Source organism: Phoenix dactylifera, chromosome 9 (assembly GCF_009389715.1).
Source record: "Phoenix dactylifera cultivar Barhee BC4 chromosome 9, palm_55x_up_171113_PBpolish2nd_filt_p, whole genome shotgun sequence".
In the NCBI taxonomy this organism is placed as follows: Eukaryota; Viridiplantae; Streptophyta; class Magnoliopsida; order Arecales; family Arecaceae; genus Phoenix; species Phoenix dactylifera.
In genome coordinates, this window is record NC_052400.1 from 7,739,624 (window position 1) to 7,757,070 (window position 17,447).

At 35.6% G+C, this 17,447-nt stretch overlaps 1 protein-coding gene across 1 annotated transcript in view; it reads right to left on the reverse strand.

Annotated features, from left to right (window-relative positions):
• Window positions 1–5,211: 5,211 nt before the first annotated feature.
• The window catches only part of LOC103723084 (histone-lysine N-methyltransferase, H3 lysine-9 specific SUVH4-like), a 49,893-nt gene continuing 37,657 nt past the window's right edge, over window positions 5,212–17,447 (reverse strand). The window contains exons 14-18 of the mRNA XM_039130558.1: window positions 14,671–14,776; window positions 14,377–14,559; window positions 12,824–12,854; window positions 11,742–11,959; window positions 5,212–5,755 (exon numbers count right to left, since the gene is read on the reverse strand). Of these exons, the coding sequence (XP_038986486.1) occupies window positions 5,642–5,755; window positions 11,742–11,959; window positions 12,824–12,854; window positions 14,377–14,559; window positions 14,671–14,776 (652 nt within the window). The 3' untranslated portion in view covers window positions 5,212–5,641. The remainder of the gene's footprint in view (window positions 5,756–11,741; window positions 11,960–12,823; window positions 12,855–14,376; window positions 14,560–14,670; window positions 14,777–17,447) is intronic.

The following is a 17,447-nucleotide window of genomic DNA, read 5'->3' on the forward strand; positions in this document are numbered from 1 at the left end:
GAAATAGGGGAGAGCTCTGTTTTTCCGAGAAGAAGGAAATAAAAAAAAGTATTTTATTTTATTTGTTTTGGGAGTTCCACCGAGGGGGAGCCATGCTCTGTTTTCTTTTCTTATTTTCTTATTATTTGCAGAAGAAAAGAAGAGGAAGTTTCTTGTTATTTCTTATTTTCTTTGCAGAAGAAAAGAAGCATTAGGCTTCCAATCTTCATTTTCTTATTTTTGTAATCAAATTTCTTTTTATGAAATCCATCAATTTTCTTTCATGCAATCCATATTCTAGGTTCAGTTTAATTTATGTTTTTTATGCAATCTATTAATTTTTTTTATGTAATCTGTGTCTAAGTTTTAATTTAATATTCTACAATTTATTTTATGCATTCTAAAATTCTTATTTTAATTGCAAAAGTTTTCTTTCTTCCCTTTGTTTATTTTTGAATAGAAAACTAGCTCTGGTTGGTTAGAGATTAAATATCCTCAAGAAATTATTTTAAAAATAATATATATATATATATATATATATATATTGCCATGAACTTAATGAAGTTTCTGATCTCTATTTGTGTGCTCCAATCGCCTCCCTGTGGATCGACCTCCTATAACCACTATTCATCGAATAGAGGATGGTAAGAGTAACATAGAAATATTTGCTTGTTGGTTGAGATTTTGACAACGACACCCTTTTTAAGTCATCCTCAGGTCTACCGAAAGAAAGCCGACAACACCAACGAACTCACAATAGGTGGCCATGGCTTCCTCCATGTTAGCATATTTTCTTGCTCGTGCCAATATTTCAGCAAAGTCGGCAGGAAAGCACTTCTCCAAGGAGAAGAGGAAGCATGACCATCGTAAACCGCCCTTCCTTGCCGACATCGTGACCTATTGATCAGATCATGGACCTTCAATGTTGCCGCATTGAAACAGTTGACATTATCCCTAAGTGACTCTTTCTCCCTCTGCTTGATGTCGAGCCGTGCATTAGAACCACAACGCTGCCTTCAACTGGAGACAAAGTGCACTACGAAGAGACGTCCATGCTACTAGGAGTGAATGGATTCAGGCCGAAGCCCTAAGAACCAAAGCTGAGCCGCTTTGCAAAGAATTGCAAGGAAGGCTTTGCAAAGCATGGCATCGGTGGCTTCATGCAGCATCATGAAAGCTTTGAAACTCTCAGGATGATCCAGAGGATCCAAGCTGTCGTCATACGGATCTACTTGGGGCATCTTGAAACGAGATGAAATCGGTTCTTTCATGATCTACCAGGAGAAGGGGGTTCCGAGAAGAAATTGAGATCATTGTTTGCCTCCGAAGCTGGTCCCCTAAGGGCCTGAATTTATCACCCCATCTCCTCGATTTTTCTATCGAGATAGACGTCCAACTGAGGTGAGGGCTCTGCATGGCGAAGAGGCGAGAGGCTTGAAATAGAGTCCTTGTTGGAATAGGGGCTTGGAGTACGTCGTTTTCCATCCCAACCAGGACTTCATCGGGTTTGCCGACTCTAGGGAGATGCTCTGAGTCTCGGCCTTGAGAGTGGTGGTTGATAAGGCACATTGGCGCATTGGTTGCTAAGAGTGGTAGTTGGGTAGAACAAATTTTGCCCGAACTGGTTTTGGCCATGCCGCAGTTTGCTACAAGCCCTAAACTATCGTGGTCAAAGTCTGCACTTATTGAATGATCAAGTTGAACTGCTCATTATTCACAGGCGCAACAGGTTGTTCCGGTGAAGTTTGTTCTAGGCTCCGCAATGATTTTCACGAGGCCGGAGCGCGGCATTGCCAGGCATGTCCACCGCAAGCTCCTCACGATCTCATGTTGGTGATTCCTCCCTTCGCTTGATATTTTTGTAGCTGGGGATTCGTCCTCTAACGCCAATCTATTGCCACAGAATCTTAGACTAAGGTCGGAGTGCAGCTCGGCTGAATGAGGTAGCAGAGGTGTGGAAAAGTTGATCTCCTTCAGAGATGGCCTACAAGAAGTCCGCTTCTAAAGAGTTTCCGGCAGGGGACCCTCCGATGCCTAAGTTAGAATAGAGAGAAAACAGTGTGGAATGGAGATATTTTGGCAAAGTAGAGTTCTCTCTAAATGAACATCACATAATTTACTTGAGGACCCCCTAAACTATCTTTTTATATAGGGTAGTCTATTTTGTCATTACTTGAGTTGATATGACGTGCGTTAATGGCCAGTCGTACGTTTACAGCGTGGGCATCATTTTGTGTGGGCAGCATACGGCATTGATCGTGCACGGACTGCAGTATTGCCACAACTGTCGGTTGTCAAAACAACAGTCTTTATCAGCACATACTGATCGACTCCTCGGCTAGGGCCGAAATTGTTCTTCTGGATTTACACTGAAGTCAAGAAGGTCAATCCGATCCCAGATCGAAGTGTCCAATATTTTTTCCATCACCGTATTTCAGCAATAGTCATTTATCCAGTGGTTAGGAGTGGATATCCATTTTGACCATCTCATTAGAGCAACAAAAAATAGCACCCATCATCGCCATTCTATGATTGTGTATATATATATATATACCTTATCATTTATAACTTGAACTTTACTGATTTGTGAGAATTTAACAATAAGATTATTTTACCACCATGGAATTATTCCAAATCAAAATAATGACAATTATTGCAGTTAAGATCCACTATTATAATAACAGTCAACAGAAAAGCTGCAGCTATTTGTCAAAATAACTATTCATTCATAAAATATAATTGAAACTATTGATTAAATAAAAAATTATTTCAAATTAAAAAATAGAAGTATTGTTTTATGTATCAAACCATGTGAATTTTAAATACTAATCAAAATACATTGATATATAACTGTCGTCACAGCAATATATAATGATCATGCAAGAGGTGCTATTTAGGCATCAGTTATTCAGATATATAACAGGCTCGTGTTGCTGGTAAAAGTTTTACCAGCTTGAAATGGCATTGTATAAGATAATGATGTCAAATCTTTGGGTATTAGTAAATTGTAGGCTTAGTTATATTTTTTTTAAAAAAAGGGGTAGGGTAGGCTTCTTTCATGGCCATGAAGTAACGATGAAAGAATGGTAATTCTATAGTTTTAGTACAATAGAAGGGCGACATAAACTTTCTCCCAAGCATGCTGGCTAAAAAATGCAACACAATAATAAAAGTAAATGATGGTGGATATATATAGACACCCACATACAAACGTGCTTACGGATGCATACATCTATACATATATATGTACATATATACATACATATATATATATATATATATGTATATTGCATACGCACATACATCCATACATATGCATGCACATAAATATATATGTTGTGTCAGTCCATACATATGCGTGTGTATGCCACAATGAATCATGGAATCCTAAAAATTATTTATTGCAATTTGTATGTCAACAAAAAAATCAACTTTGATACCAACTGTAGCCTCATTAATGTTGTTATAAACAAACCTATTTGTTCAACCATGATAAAATCAGTACATCATCATTAAGTGCCCAAAACAAAAGACCACATTTTAATATATAAACAAAGTATTGAATTCCAAGGACATATACAGTTACCAAGCACTCCCTGCTAAGCTCGCTAATAAGAGAATGTGATGAAAAGTTTGAAAGTGAGGATCAACATGGATGTTTCATTTTGATTGGGCCAATTGATTATTTATTTATCCATTTGTTTATTTACTTATATTTATTTATCTGTTTTCAAAAAAAGAATTGTCGAGGTATGAACCATAAGGGCTCTCCCCCTACTTTTTTCAGAGAAAGGAAACTGAATGCGATGTGCTGCATGACAGGGGACTGACTACCCCTTTCAAATTGAGCACTTAAAAGTTGACCCATTTAAAGATGTTAGGGACTATTTGGTTGCTTGCAATTACCAAATTGCAGTTGTACTTGGTTGCCATTGAATTGCAGATGCTCAAAGCAAGTGTTTGGATGTCTACAATTACAACTGCAAGTTGTGGTTCAACTGTAAAAACAGTCTCAAAACTTGTAAGTGGTACTGTAGGTAGAAATGATCGCAGTTCCAACGACAATGAATTTTGTAATTGATAGCTTTTTGGAAGGGATCTCCTCACTACTTCGACCATCCCCTTTACTTTCTCCTCACCCTTACAATATATTATAAAATAAAACATTTCAACTAATTGTCCTCAATAATGGCAATTCAATGATTTGACTCCGCTAAGATTTTTAAGGTTGACAGCCATATCAAGCAACAGTGAGCTCCCAAACCAAATATGTAGTTAGATGCGGCACCAAGAAATCATATTTACTCCAAGAATACATGCTTCAACATAACCTAATCAACATTAACCGAGGGACAACCTTTGGAACACATAATGCAAACCTATCATTTTCCCTTTCACGAGAGGGCAATAAGAGTTTTCATCATGGAACTCACGTCAACCGACATATGTGCTCGAACACCAGCATAAAGTTACATATAAATATCAATAGTTATCTCATTCTTTGATATTTTATGTTCAGCCACTATCTACAGACATGAGATGCAACAAAATAACAAAGGATATCTTCGCACTCCCTCTATCTCCCCCCAAACCCAGGGAGAGACATGAACGAGCTATGCACATGACAAACCTTTTTTTTCTATGGTTACCTAATGAATGATACATGTAATACTTATGAAAGTCCTTTTATTTATAATATCTTTACTAATTTTCTGTTTTTGAAGTAAAAATATATATAATTTATAAGGATTTAGATATTTTGACATCTCTCTCCTCAAATATATTTCCATACAAATAATCATATATTCTTTTTTTACTACATCTTGCATGAGATTTTAAGTAGAGATGCAGCATAGAGGGAGGTTCTCCCTTTTTGACCAAAAAGAGATGGTATGTTCGTAATTGAAATATTTAAGGATCTTTATGGTTGACTAGAAGATATGGCAAAGAGATACAGAGCGATCCTAATCTCTCTAAACAAAATAAGTAAGACTTATTTGAATGAATTCAATATTTTAAGAGTGAAAGACTTAACAGGAAGCCAGGGTTATAAACGAGACCCACATTTAAACAAACAACAAGCAATATTTATCAAACATTTTTTAAAACTCTTATTTGGATTCATTATCAGTTCAATTAAATTAATCCAAGAGGATATTTCGATTATTTACAAAAGAACAATCAAAAACTCTAGGATGACCAAAAACTCCAAATATTTGCTTTTGGAAGTACTATATCTGTATATATGTACATAGGCATTCATATCTAATTGTCTGAATAAAGTATACAAGATAATCCTTTGTACAGAAAAAGGATTATCTCTCATTCAATTATACATCTAAAGAGCCTAAATGGTAAAATCGAGCATCAAGTTGGGACATCACTCCATCATTGAGAGCAACTTGTATTTGTACAACAGTAATCATCAAATTTAAATTTTGAACCCGCACATTTCGCATGTCTTGTATACTGAAACAATATTTTTCCAAGCACAATTTCCCCATCTCCATTTGTCAAAAAAAAAAAAACAAAGCACTTCTGCTCCAAAAGTCAGAAATCCTTGCGTTGCCTTTTAGGTTGATAATAAAAATGAATACGAAGGCTGTGTTCAACATACAACTTGATGAGACCTTCGATTATATAGAACATTACCTATAATCAGTCAGTATAGTCGTTTCCTGCAGTCAACAGCTCCACAATAACATGGCATCTTAATAATTTTTCCATCTCGTCCAACTACACTATCCAAAGCATAGCCATAGTCATATGTGAGCTCCTGCACATGACATGGAACTTTTTTAAAAAAAAGGAAAGGACAACTTTTATTTGCAGTTTTAAACAATTCAGCAAGATGCTTTAAAATAAAGGAAGCATCAAATTTCTATATAATTTTGTCAGGAGTATATCTGACAGTGGTTGATATGAACATAAATCAAACATTACAAATAACGTTCCTTCGTAATTTTGAAGCAAATTCGACATTCAACTTTGACGCCCCAAAAGTTCTACTTGAAATATGCCATTCTATGTGGCAATTAAAATGCTTGTCATTGCTATCATTGTAAATATAATTCAAAAGTCACAGTTTGGTTTCAAAACTTAATAAGTCATGGTGATAATGAACGCATATATAAATATAGGGGCACAGGCACACTTACACATGAACAAATCATGAAACATATGCTACAGTTAGACATGCCAAGGGGTTTGGGTTGTCTCTTTCACGTGAAAGAATGATTTATCTTCTTTTGCGATGTCCACCACTTGATCGTGCCTCTCACATATCTCAAATCACTCCAAACATTTTCCATCCACCTGCACAGCTCTCAAAGTGCCCATTGCGCAATCCACCAGTTGACATCATGAAAGGTGAATCATTCTTTCGCACAAAAGATACAACCTGAAGATCTACCTATTCATGCAATACTTTGTAGGAATAAATAGTAAACATAGGTTAGTAGCCTTAGTTATGGTCAGTGATTAACTTTGTAATTGTAAAACTTATTTTTCTGATTATAGAGCACAATTTGTCAGACATATCAGCTTAAATTTCTCCACAATATTTTTGTTATTGCATCTCCATATCTTTATTTTTGTTAATTTTTCAAGTTTCGTACTCATCATTTCACTTCCTCTACATCCCCTTCGGGATAATTGAGGCAGGTGGGCTGATGGACAATAATAGCATTGAAAATATCATCTGAAATTAGAGCATGCCCCTTCTAACGAATAAGAAACGAAAAAAAAAGTAGCTAGAAAGGAACAATGAAATAGTTGGTCTATCCTTCTAAAGGTGTCTGTATGAAGAGCATGGCACATGCCCTAAAAGTAAGGTGCAATATATGTGTGGGCACGTACATATTTCCCTAAACAGCTGCGTGAATGTATGGATGTGCATATACACACGGAAAAGCACATGTAAATACACATTGACAAATATATTCAATGAACTAATGACATTAGACATATGTGACTACAGAAGTAACAAAAGAAACGTACATTTTAATGCAGACACATAGAAAGGCTTATAGTTTCAAATACCATCACTTACAGATCCGCACATGAATCACAACACACAACACACTTGAACCCCCCCAAGGAAGCATGGATATGGATAAGACATGATACAGGTATGCAGATTCAGCAAATCTTGAAAATTAAGATATGATACGTTAGAATAAAGCAATAAATAAATCTCTTTTTTCAACATATATGATTAAAAAACACCCAACAAGCATGATTAGTTCATAGTAGAACACAATATGACTCACACTCCACATAATGACATACGAGCATAGTTCATACAATGAGGCAGCAAACAGTTATAATTTAATGCAGCAAAAATTAATCGTTGCAATATGATTGGTGAGAAAAAACATAGCACAAACTATTGAATTTATAATCCCAAATCATTGAACTTGATCTAAATATTTTAAAACAAGTATAAATTAAATTTAACTAATTTAGATGTTTCCAAGATCAAACTAAAATATGATATCACACCATTGAAATATCAATTTTATTTTTGTTTGATACATGACCAAAAGACCTCAAAACTTCACAAATTTTGGTTTCTAGCTATTTTATATATCATAGATCATGATTAATGGTTTGGATTTTCATTTTGAGAGGTCCTTCATTGGTTTCCAATGGGAAGCATTTGGAGCAAAATACTCACTTGTCTCCAAATGCTTCCAAGAGGAAATCAATAAAGGATCTCTTAAAATGAAAATCAGCACCATTGGTTATGATCTAAAATGTACAAAATAATAAGAAACTGAAAATATTTACTATGGAGCTCTCTTGCCTATGCTTCTAGCCAACAAAAATTGAATGGTTGCAATGTAACTAGTAAGAAAAAACATAGCATAAATGATTAATTCAAAATTCCAAACTGTTGATATTGATCTAAATATTTTAAACAGATGCAAATTAAATATCAACTATTTTACACATTTCTATGATATAGATCAAACTACAACATGATATTACACCGTTGAAGTTATTGATTTTATTTTCATTCCATGCATGATAAAAAGACCTCAAAAATCCGTGATTTTTGGTTTCTGGCCATTTTACATATCTTAGATCATGATTAACATTTTTTATTTTCATTTTGGCAGACCCTTCATTGATTTGCACTAAAAAACAATTGGAGCTAAATGCTCTTAAAAGCATTCCAGTCTAACTCTCTCACAAAGCAATATATAAATTAGTAGGCAAGCTAGCAATATAATTTAAAAAATATACAGAAATGTAATAAGAGAATATGCAGAAAATACATAAATTAATAAGAACAGGGGAGGCAAAATTCAAGATTCCATAAAAATGTAATAAAATTTAAAAATTAAAAAAAGATCAACAAGCAAGTAATATAATCAAAATTCTGTTATTCAAAAAATCAAATGCAGAAATGTGAAACAAATCATCAAAGCTCTCTTGGCGGCATCCTACTGCTAGTGTTTAGTCGCGAGTGTCTTGCATTAGTGTCTACCAAGCCTCTACCTCCTCTCATCCACTCCCTCTCTTCCCTCTTCTCTCAAAATTAAGGCGTGGGAGAGAATGGGAGACCAACTCATAGATCAAAACCCGCTTGACCAGGGCCAAATAACCCACTATTAACACTAAAAGCATCTCGAAAGCATCCAAGAAGTATTTGGGGATATCCAATAAGTATCCGAGCCCAAATAAATAATAAAATAATTGAGACACTTATTTTTTTTATCAGACATGCATCAGGGCCCCTATCAAAGATATATCTGTATCTAAGCCTCACGTGCCCACCCCATCCCACCCACTAACTCACCAGTTCCTCGCTCTCCCCACCACTGATGCCAGCACCCTATCATCATTCACACCAGGACTTTTCTTTAGAGCCAGGGCTACAGGACAGAACAGAATGAGTCAGTCTTAGTCCTGCCAATTTGTCATCAGGCTAGGCCTGGGCTGGGAACAAATGGCCAAAAGCCATGCTCAAGACCAACGAATTCATCTTGATATTGATCTGGCCCGAGTAATGCATAGGTCTATTATTTAGCCATCTGGACATCGCCTGAATGTTATCTAAGCCAGCAATTGTTAAAGCTTTACTTGTATTTTGAGCATTCTCTAACACACTATGTATGAAAAGACCTGGAAGCCCTTTGACCCATTGATCATGGAGCTTTCTCTAAAATTGTGCTTCTCGATAACTATATCAAAGAATTCTTAGACTTCCCTTTTCCATGAAATTTTAACCCCATGGTTAGGGTTTCTTTGCCCTTTAGGGTCTCTTTAGATGATCAATGAGTTATCCAATGATAAGATATATCGTGCCAAAGAATTCAATTCAAGCAAAAGAAGCATACTGAGGAAGAAGTATCATGGATTGATACAGAATCCATTATCTCTAAATTTTGGGAATTAAAAAAAAAAACAACATTCGAACCAAAAGTCTTACTTATGATTATTAGGTTCAAGAGCATCAAATCCTCCCTGAAACCCTTTAAATCCTCTAGCCCCAGACCACTTTTGATGAAGTCTTGAACCATTGGAGATGTTATATCCAAATAAAATGATCCAGCATCCAAAAAGGCCCTTAAATTTTTCCTGAAACAGCATTACATACTTGGGGTCTAAATCCTTTCTTGAAGACTTGTTGAGTTACCACAAAGGAGTGACTCGACAAATATAATTAAGTACTTACCATTATGCCACTTAAGTCTAAATTAACCAAAGGTTGAAACTCTATAGTTTAAAAAATTTCAGGTTTCAGGCTTGGTAAAGGGAGAAGGCATAGAAAATACAAATGTATATAAAAACATACACATGCATCTACCGGTGTTAGGTATGGGCGCATGTAAAATAGTAAGGTTCATCTCGTCCCCAAATCTTAGGAAACATGGACTTGGCTAAAAATGATCCAAAAATTGGGTGCAGCCGTGCAGGTATGGGGACACACACGAGTATTGTCAAACAAGTCGGACCCAGCCATGCTGTCTCCTAATATGTATTTTATATCTGTAATGCACATAATTTGAAATTTATTTGTCTTTCTTTATTCCCAGTTGTTTCTTTAGCTACAAATTTATTTTCAGGACTAGTAATTTAAAATGTATCCAAAGAAGGACTGGAAATATTTTTTGGGCCAACAAGTACTGCTAGTTAAATGGCAAAACAGTTCAGGTATAGTTCTTAATTTTCCTATATAACAATTTATTACTTGGATCAAAACCACCCATCAAATGTTCCCATTGTTAAAAAGTCGTGCTGCCATCAAAAAAGAAGGACAAAGTAAAAGAGGAAAAGAAGGGAACATGTGCCTCGCATGGGTTGGCAGCCCAACTATACTGAGCTGTAATCGTTATCTCCACTTGACGCTGAAACCATTGAAGCCAGATCCACTCCACTGCCTCACATAAGCCCAGGTACGTGGTCTGCACCCCCTCCTCCCCCGCACCCCCCCCCCCCCCCCCCCCCCCTGCGCCGGTATTTCTCTCACTAATCTCTATGATATCTGCACTTATCTTTATGTTCCTCCATCTCTACCTCCCAGTCAGATCTCATGCCTCTCTCCACTGCTGATATATTTGTCATGTCTAAGTGTTTGGATAACAGGTCCAATACAAATCTGATACCAATATGCATGTCGTGTCATGTTCACATAGGGATGTCAGGGTTAGATGAAGAGCCTAGGTATCACAGCTTAAAAGATTCAATCAAGATCAACATTTAAGAATAACTTAAAATGAAAACACCATTTAATCAAACTTGAAATGAAAGCGCCATTTAAACAAGGTTTAAGGATTTAGTGTATAGACACCGATTCAAGTTTAGGTCCAGAGTCCGGATGGTACAGATTAAAAGATTCAATCAAGTTCAGCAATTAAGAACTATTCAAAATGAAAGGACCATTTAAGCAAGGTTCGAGGAATTAGGATATGGACATTGATTCGAGTTTCCACATATAGACCATATGCTTGGTGATTTTTAGCCAAATCATTGGACGAGACAATGATTTTAGCATGATTTACACTTTGATATCACTAATATTAGCATCTACTTCTTCGGCCCATGTAGGGCCTCACAAGGCAGCAAGGCTCGCAGGTCCAACATGCACAAAGTGGCCACATGAGACATGTCAAGCACAAACTGGGCCCACAACCCAATTAAGCCCAATGTATCCCTTATAAGGTCCGTGACGTGAACATGCACGCGTACATACATATAAGTGGCCCTTCTTCAATTGCTCATAACAGGAAGGCAGCATACACAAACCACTAGTTCTAATGGTACTTGAAGTGGCCTATATAAGACTCACTAAGCATAAAGTAGGATTGAATGTCAAGTAACACTTAAAGTGGACCCAACTAGGTGCATACAACATAAGCTGTGTGTACAAGCAAAATACTGTCCAAATAAGGCTCCTTAGGCCTTCATTAAATTAATTGAAATATATTCACCATCACATACCATGTTAGAACAAATTGGAGATTGTAAATCAATGAAAAGCATGTGTAAACACATTTATTAATCAATGCATGCAATTTAGGGAAAGCCCAATCGACTAGACTCATAGAAACCTTTTATAGATTAAAATGTTCCAAGTATATTATCATGTTCTCTTGTGCAGCAGATGACAGTAATATATCAAAAGCAACCAAGTTAACAACATAACACAGAATGTCAATAAGAAGTAGCATACATACAAAAGAAAGCACATGAAGATACAACCAGCTAAAGATTTAACTACAGATAATTTGAAATTCAGGCAGTGCCGTTACCTGCAAGGGAGGTATAGTGTCAGCAGCAAACAACATTATCTTGGCCATTTTGATGTCATGATGCGAGCTCAAAACACATTGTACAAAGAGATTTGGTTGGCAGCTATGATTGATGAACCTTGCAACATTGCCAATTGAGCCTGCATCAATACAATACTCTGGCACTTCTGACTTTTTATCATAAAGTTGGTAAGAAAAGAGATATCCCCAGGCCGCCGCTGTCAAAACAAACAGCAAAAAACAAATTTAGAACAGTTTCCAACTGTAAACAAATACACCAGTTAAAAATGTATAGCTGAAATTTTTTTTGGGCGGAAAAATTAAGTTATGGAAGTGTATAACAATGAAGCAGTGAAAGTGAAGAGGCATTATTTCATCCTCTTGACAAGGCACAACATTTATGAAAACTCATTGCAGCCCTGTAAGAACCCCAAGAGTATGTTGGTAATTAAAGTAAATGCACACAATACGAAATCTATGTGAAGCATATAAGTGATAACAGGCCTTCCAGAAGTTATTGCAATTTAAACTAACATCAAACAACAATTCATATGCAAGACTGGTCATTGGGGAAATCTGATAACTAAGTCACACCATATATGGTATTGCTGCTAGATTTTGAAAGTTTGGTTTCATTTTCAAACATGTATGGTGAGTCGCCATTCAATAGTTTTAATAATTCCAATCAAGAAATAGTAAAAAAAATCCAATAAAAAAATTTGAAAGCAGCATAAAAAGAAAGAAGTAAAAATCAAGGGAAAAAAAAAAAAAAGAAACGCACCACTTTCAAAGTATAACATATTATTTGGGGCCTTTGAGTATATTGCTTTTGTGGTTTTCTATAAGTACAAGTGACAAAAATGCATGTACATTCCTATATATTACGGGTACAGGTAATCTGACTGATTTAAAATTTCAACAAGCCCCATACGCTGTACAACTTCTTGACAAAACAAAAGATGCAAAATATATAAAACATAAAAATGTTAGCTATTTAAAACTTTTAACAACTTAGTAATTCACAAGTACAAACTTAACCTGCACTCTGTTTATAAAAAGTCATGCAACAAAAAAAAACATACAACTAAGGGAGATCACAGAAGCTGTTTTTATCTGGAGAGAGAAATTAAAAATCAACTCAAAAAATAGAATTCTCTGGTGAGTGCAACAGATTGTTATGTCCTGACTTGAAACTACAATGTTGCACATTTGAACAAAATAATCGCTTTTGACACAACAAGATATGGAATGACAGTCCATGGCACATCAAAAATGAAATCTCACTCCATCAGAAAAAGTATAGGCACTTGGCCTAGCTGTTTTCTGAGTGTTGTTATGAAGAACAAACAAATACAAATATTGGCTAATTCAAATCTAGATTATCTCAAATGCTAAACCTCATCAGGCTAAAAGTACCAGAAGCATGTATTGAAGCACCACATTTTTTCCAAATTTATATGGCAAGGCATAACTAGAGCAAAAGGTATTAGTGAACAGTCAATAAATAAAAAAGCTCATTTAACCTATGTATACAAATGTGTGTAAATGTGTGTACATCTATCATTCTACCTACAGACATGCACCCACACATACCCACATTATATCCTCCCACATATACAAGAAAGCATCAGATGCTTTTTCCCTGCTCTCTGGAAGTGTTGGGCACTTCATGACACTTGGACACCACCAATGCTAGAGCTGCAAAGGGACTAGGTCACCCTGAAGATTTGATCTAACCCAACTCGTGTGAGATTATGGATCGAGCTGAATCTTAAGGTTGTAGTTAAAATTTTCCATTTTTTGAGGAAACCTTGATCTTACTGAACCTCAACCCATATGCAGATCAAGATGGTCAGGTAACTGCCAAATCTGACAATTACTGACCAAACCCACATATATTAATATTTATATAACCTGATGCTAAAAGCAAGTATGTAATTTACATGACATTTTTCCTCAGTGAGTAGTATTGAACTAACATGACTATAGTACACAATGGTCTCGTTGATTGCCTAATATCTATAGTTATAATAAATATACATTATTTTATGGTACCTAAAGGAGAATTATATAGAACCTAACTATTTTTGGTGTCTACAAGAGTCCTGACCCCAAAGATATGTCATATGTCAATCCCAAGAAACAAATTGGGCCCAATGCAAAAAGAATGGAGTTGGATCTAGACCAACACAACCCAAAGCATTTTCTACATCGGACAGCAGAAATAGAACAGCAACACAATATATAACAGGTTCAATCTGATGTAGATATCGGACCAAAACTTAATTATCAAGCTGTATTCTCTGCGAAGTAACTGAATATCATATGAAAAATATGTCAAAACAAAACTAGAGACATAGCTACAGATTGCTGACTGGCATTCATGCACAGACCTTGACTTTCTAGAGCATAAGGGAAACGTGAACATAGGTAAATGAAAGATCAAGCAATTTCCAGGCGTCAATCTCTACTTGGATGAGTTATATGTATTACTCTCATAAAAAAACAACTATTCTGGAACAGAAGGGGGGAAAGGCCATTTCTATGATAAGCTCCTCTCTTCCATTCCATATTATTCTCATAAAAAACTACTCTGGAACAAAAGGAGGGTAAAAGTCATTGCTATGATAAGTACCTCTCTTCCGTCAAGGCCTTGCATTGTTTGTAGGCAATCTATATCAAAAATATAGTTGTTTTCAGAGACATTTTCAACATCATCAGTCTTCCTAAGAATTCCAGTATATTCACAAACTGGAGCACCAGAAGGAATGGTGTCCCACGACCTAACAGCCCAACCTTTATTCAATGTGCGGAATACCTGTAGTAACATGTAGCAACAGAAAGATAATGAAGGACAGACCACTTAGAACAAAAACAAGTGGCATAAGCAAGAAAAATTATTGGGAACCAATAAGCAGGTAATTACAACCTCTAGGCGGTATTTTAAACCCTGCTGGGATGTTCTGTTTACACAGTCAATACTGCATCCACAATTAGGACCGCACTCAAACACAACAGCTTTAGCTTCAACCAATCTAAAGAAGCAATACAGGAGATTTTAGTTCTGAGAAAAAGATGTAACTGAACCTGCATTCTAATAATAAACAATGAATTTTTAAGAAATCATGGAACAATAGTATCACTTGAGGCCAAAGAGAAGGGTAAATGCCAAATACAACAATAAACCTGTAAAAACTGATCGAGAAATATTAAAAGATACTACTTGGATACAATATCACAACTAGGGTTAACCCCAGCTACTAATTAGTCCATGTAGCATGTGATAAACGCTGATTAGAGCTCTTAAAATCGTAAATAATTAAACAATGATATCAGCAATACAAAGAAATTAGAATTTTAGACTTCATGAACCGATGACGGGCACTGTGAATGCCATACCGCCATGAACCACCTGGTTTGATGCGTATTTGGTTCGAAAAATGACCCAAACCACTCCGAATCAGACGGTTCGAAGCAGAACCATTGCAAACCACACAGTTAACACTGGTACAGGCCGGTTTGGTTGAGAGAAGTCTGAGAAGGCCTCCATTGCCTTCTCAACACCTCTTTTCTCATTTTTTTTAAATCTTGAAAAATTGCAAAAAAAGAGGCGATGTCGACGATTTCAAGCCAGATGCATGCCAAGAACAGTAATGTGCCTCTCTCCCACTTCATTTCTTCTTTTTTTCCGTTTAGATACCGAAAATTAGTAAGAAAAAGCAAAAATAGGTCATACAAAATTTTTTGATTTTAGCATGATTTCTTGATATGTTGCAGATCTAGGGATGATCTACATGACGGCACTAAAATCTTGAATTTTCGTTAAATATGTAATTTTTAAATTAAAAACATATCAGATTTAAAAATAAAACAATAATCAAAAATTATGTAAAATCAGAAGCATGTTTAGAGATATGCAAACTACTCTCGACCAAAATTTGGTGCCAATTAATTCATGTTTGGGCATAATCATGTGCATAATGATATAGGCCTAAATTTGAACAAAATCAAAAAATTAGTAGCCTTCCATGCATACCCATAAGCTAAGAAAAATATATGTAGCATCCATGATAGGATGCTACACAGATCTAAGCTCAAATTAATTTTCTAAATTTTTTATATTTAAAAAATTAACTTTTAATTTAAAAATAATAAAAATATATAATTAATAACAAAAAAATTAGTACTATGTATATATAATTCTGAAGTGTTTTCTAAAGAAGAAAACATATTTTTTCATCACAACAAAATTTCACTATTTTTTAAATAATTAATAAAATGACAATAACCCGAGATAACAATAAATGTAGCATCCCAATTATGGCTCCGCATATTTCTAAATTAAAATAAATTTTCTAGATATTTTCTAGTTAAATATTGATTTAATGTAAAAAAATAATTAATATTACTTAGTTAAGTGTACAAATTTAGAAAAAAATTAAAAATTAATTGCATATATACCAATTGACGTAAAAATATTTGACCGATAAACTTGCAGCAATGGGTCCATCCTGGAAGGACCCCAAATGTGACATTGGTTGAAAGTATGGGCAAATGCTCTCAGGTCAGCACCACTAAAGATGCAGGAAGTGCAATATTGAGTTCAAGAGAGGTAGGATAATCAGACTGAAACAACATCTGACCATAGTTGAGATTTTGAAATTAGCAGTGGTAGTTTTCCACGAATTATATTGCACTTGATAGCCTCCTTAAAAAGAAAGCAAGCTTGCATCAAATATTTATCAAAACTGAGTGGGAAGAGAGTAGATATGCAAGGGCTAGCACTAAAGGAAGCCACGTGGTGTGGGCTTGGTGACAAGCCAGCAGTTTTGGCAATAGGCTGAGAGGATCCTGAGAGCCATCAAGCCATTATATGGAGTGCTTTAGGCCATTAACAGTGAGAAAAGTTGACATGAAATGAAATTTTGAAACCAACAATGACACGGTTTGCCACAAATTACATTGCACTTGATAGCTTCCTTGAGAAGAAATCAAGTTTGTATCAAATATTTGTAAGTGCTGAGTGGAAAGAGAGTAGATATGCATGGGCCGGCACTAAAGAAAGCCACGTGGTGGGCTTGGTAACAAGCCAACAGTTCTGGCAATAGGCTAAGAGGATCATAAGAGCCCTCAAGCCATTATATGGAATACTTCGGGCCATAAACAGTAAAAGATATCCCCAGATGGGCTTTCTATACCATATGATGATGGTGGTGAAGGATCAGATCAAGCAAGCAAATCCGAAGTATGCTCAAAAATGCGTTGAAATCATTGAGCAGAGATAGGGACTACAAGATATGTAGGAAATTGCACCTAGCAAGTAAGAATGTATATGAAATACTTATTAACTCCTCTTATAGTTGTAAATGTTTTACTTAAACAATTGCAAACTATATCGGCAACTTACTACCTAACCTGAATTTTTAGTACAGCAACCTTGGAATCGATATGGATGAGAAACTTCTGAATGCCTTGTGCAATGTAATCTACAAGATGGAGTATGATCCAAAAATCGCAGCCCAATGTCTTCAAGAGGTAAGTTAAGTGGCATACAGGCAATCAATTCGTGTCTTCAATCATTAACATATTATAATATCGCTTTTCTATATATGAAAGGAGGGCTACAATAGCTTTGGCTATGGACCAATTGTCGCAAGAAAAAAACTATGAATCCAGGTATATTAGATATCAACTATGACTATTAAT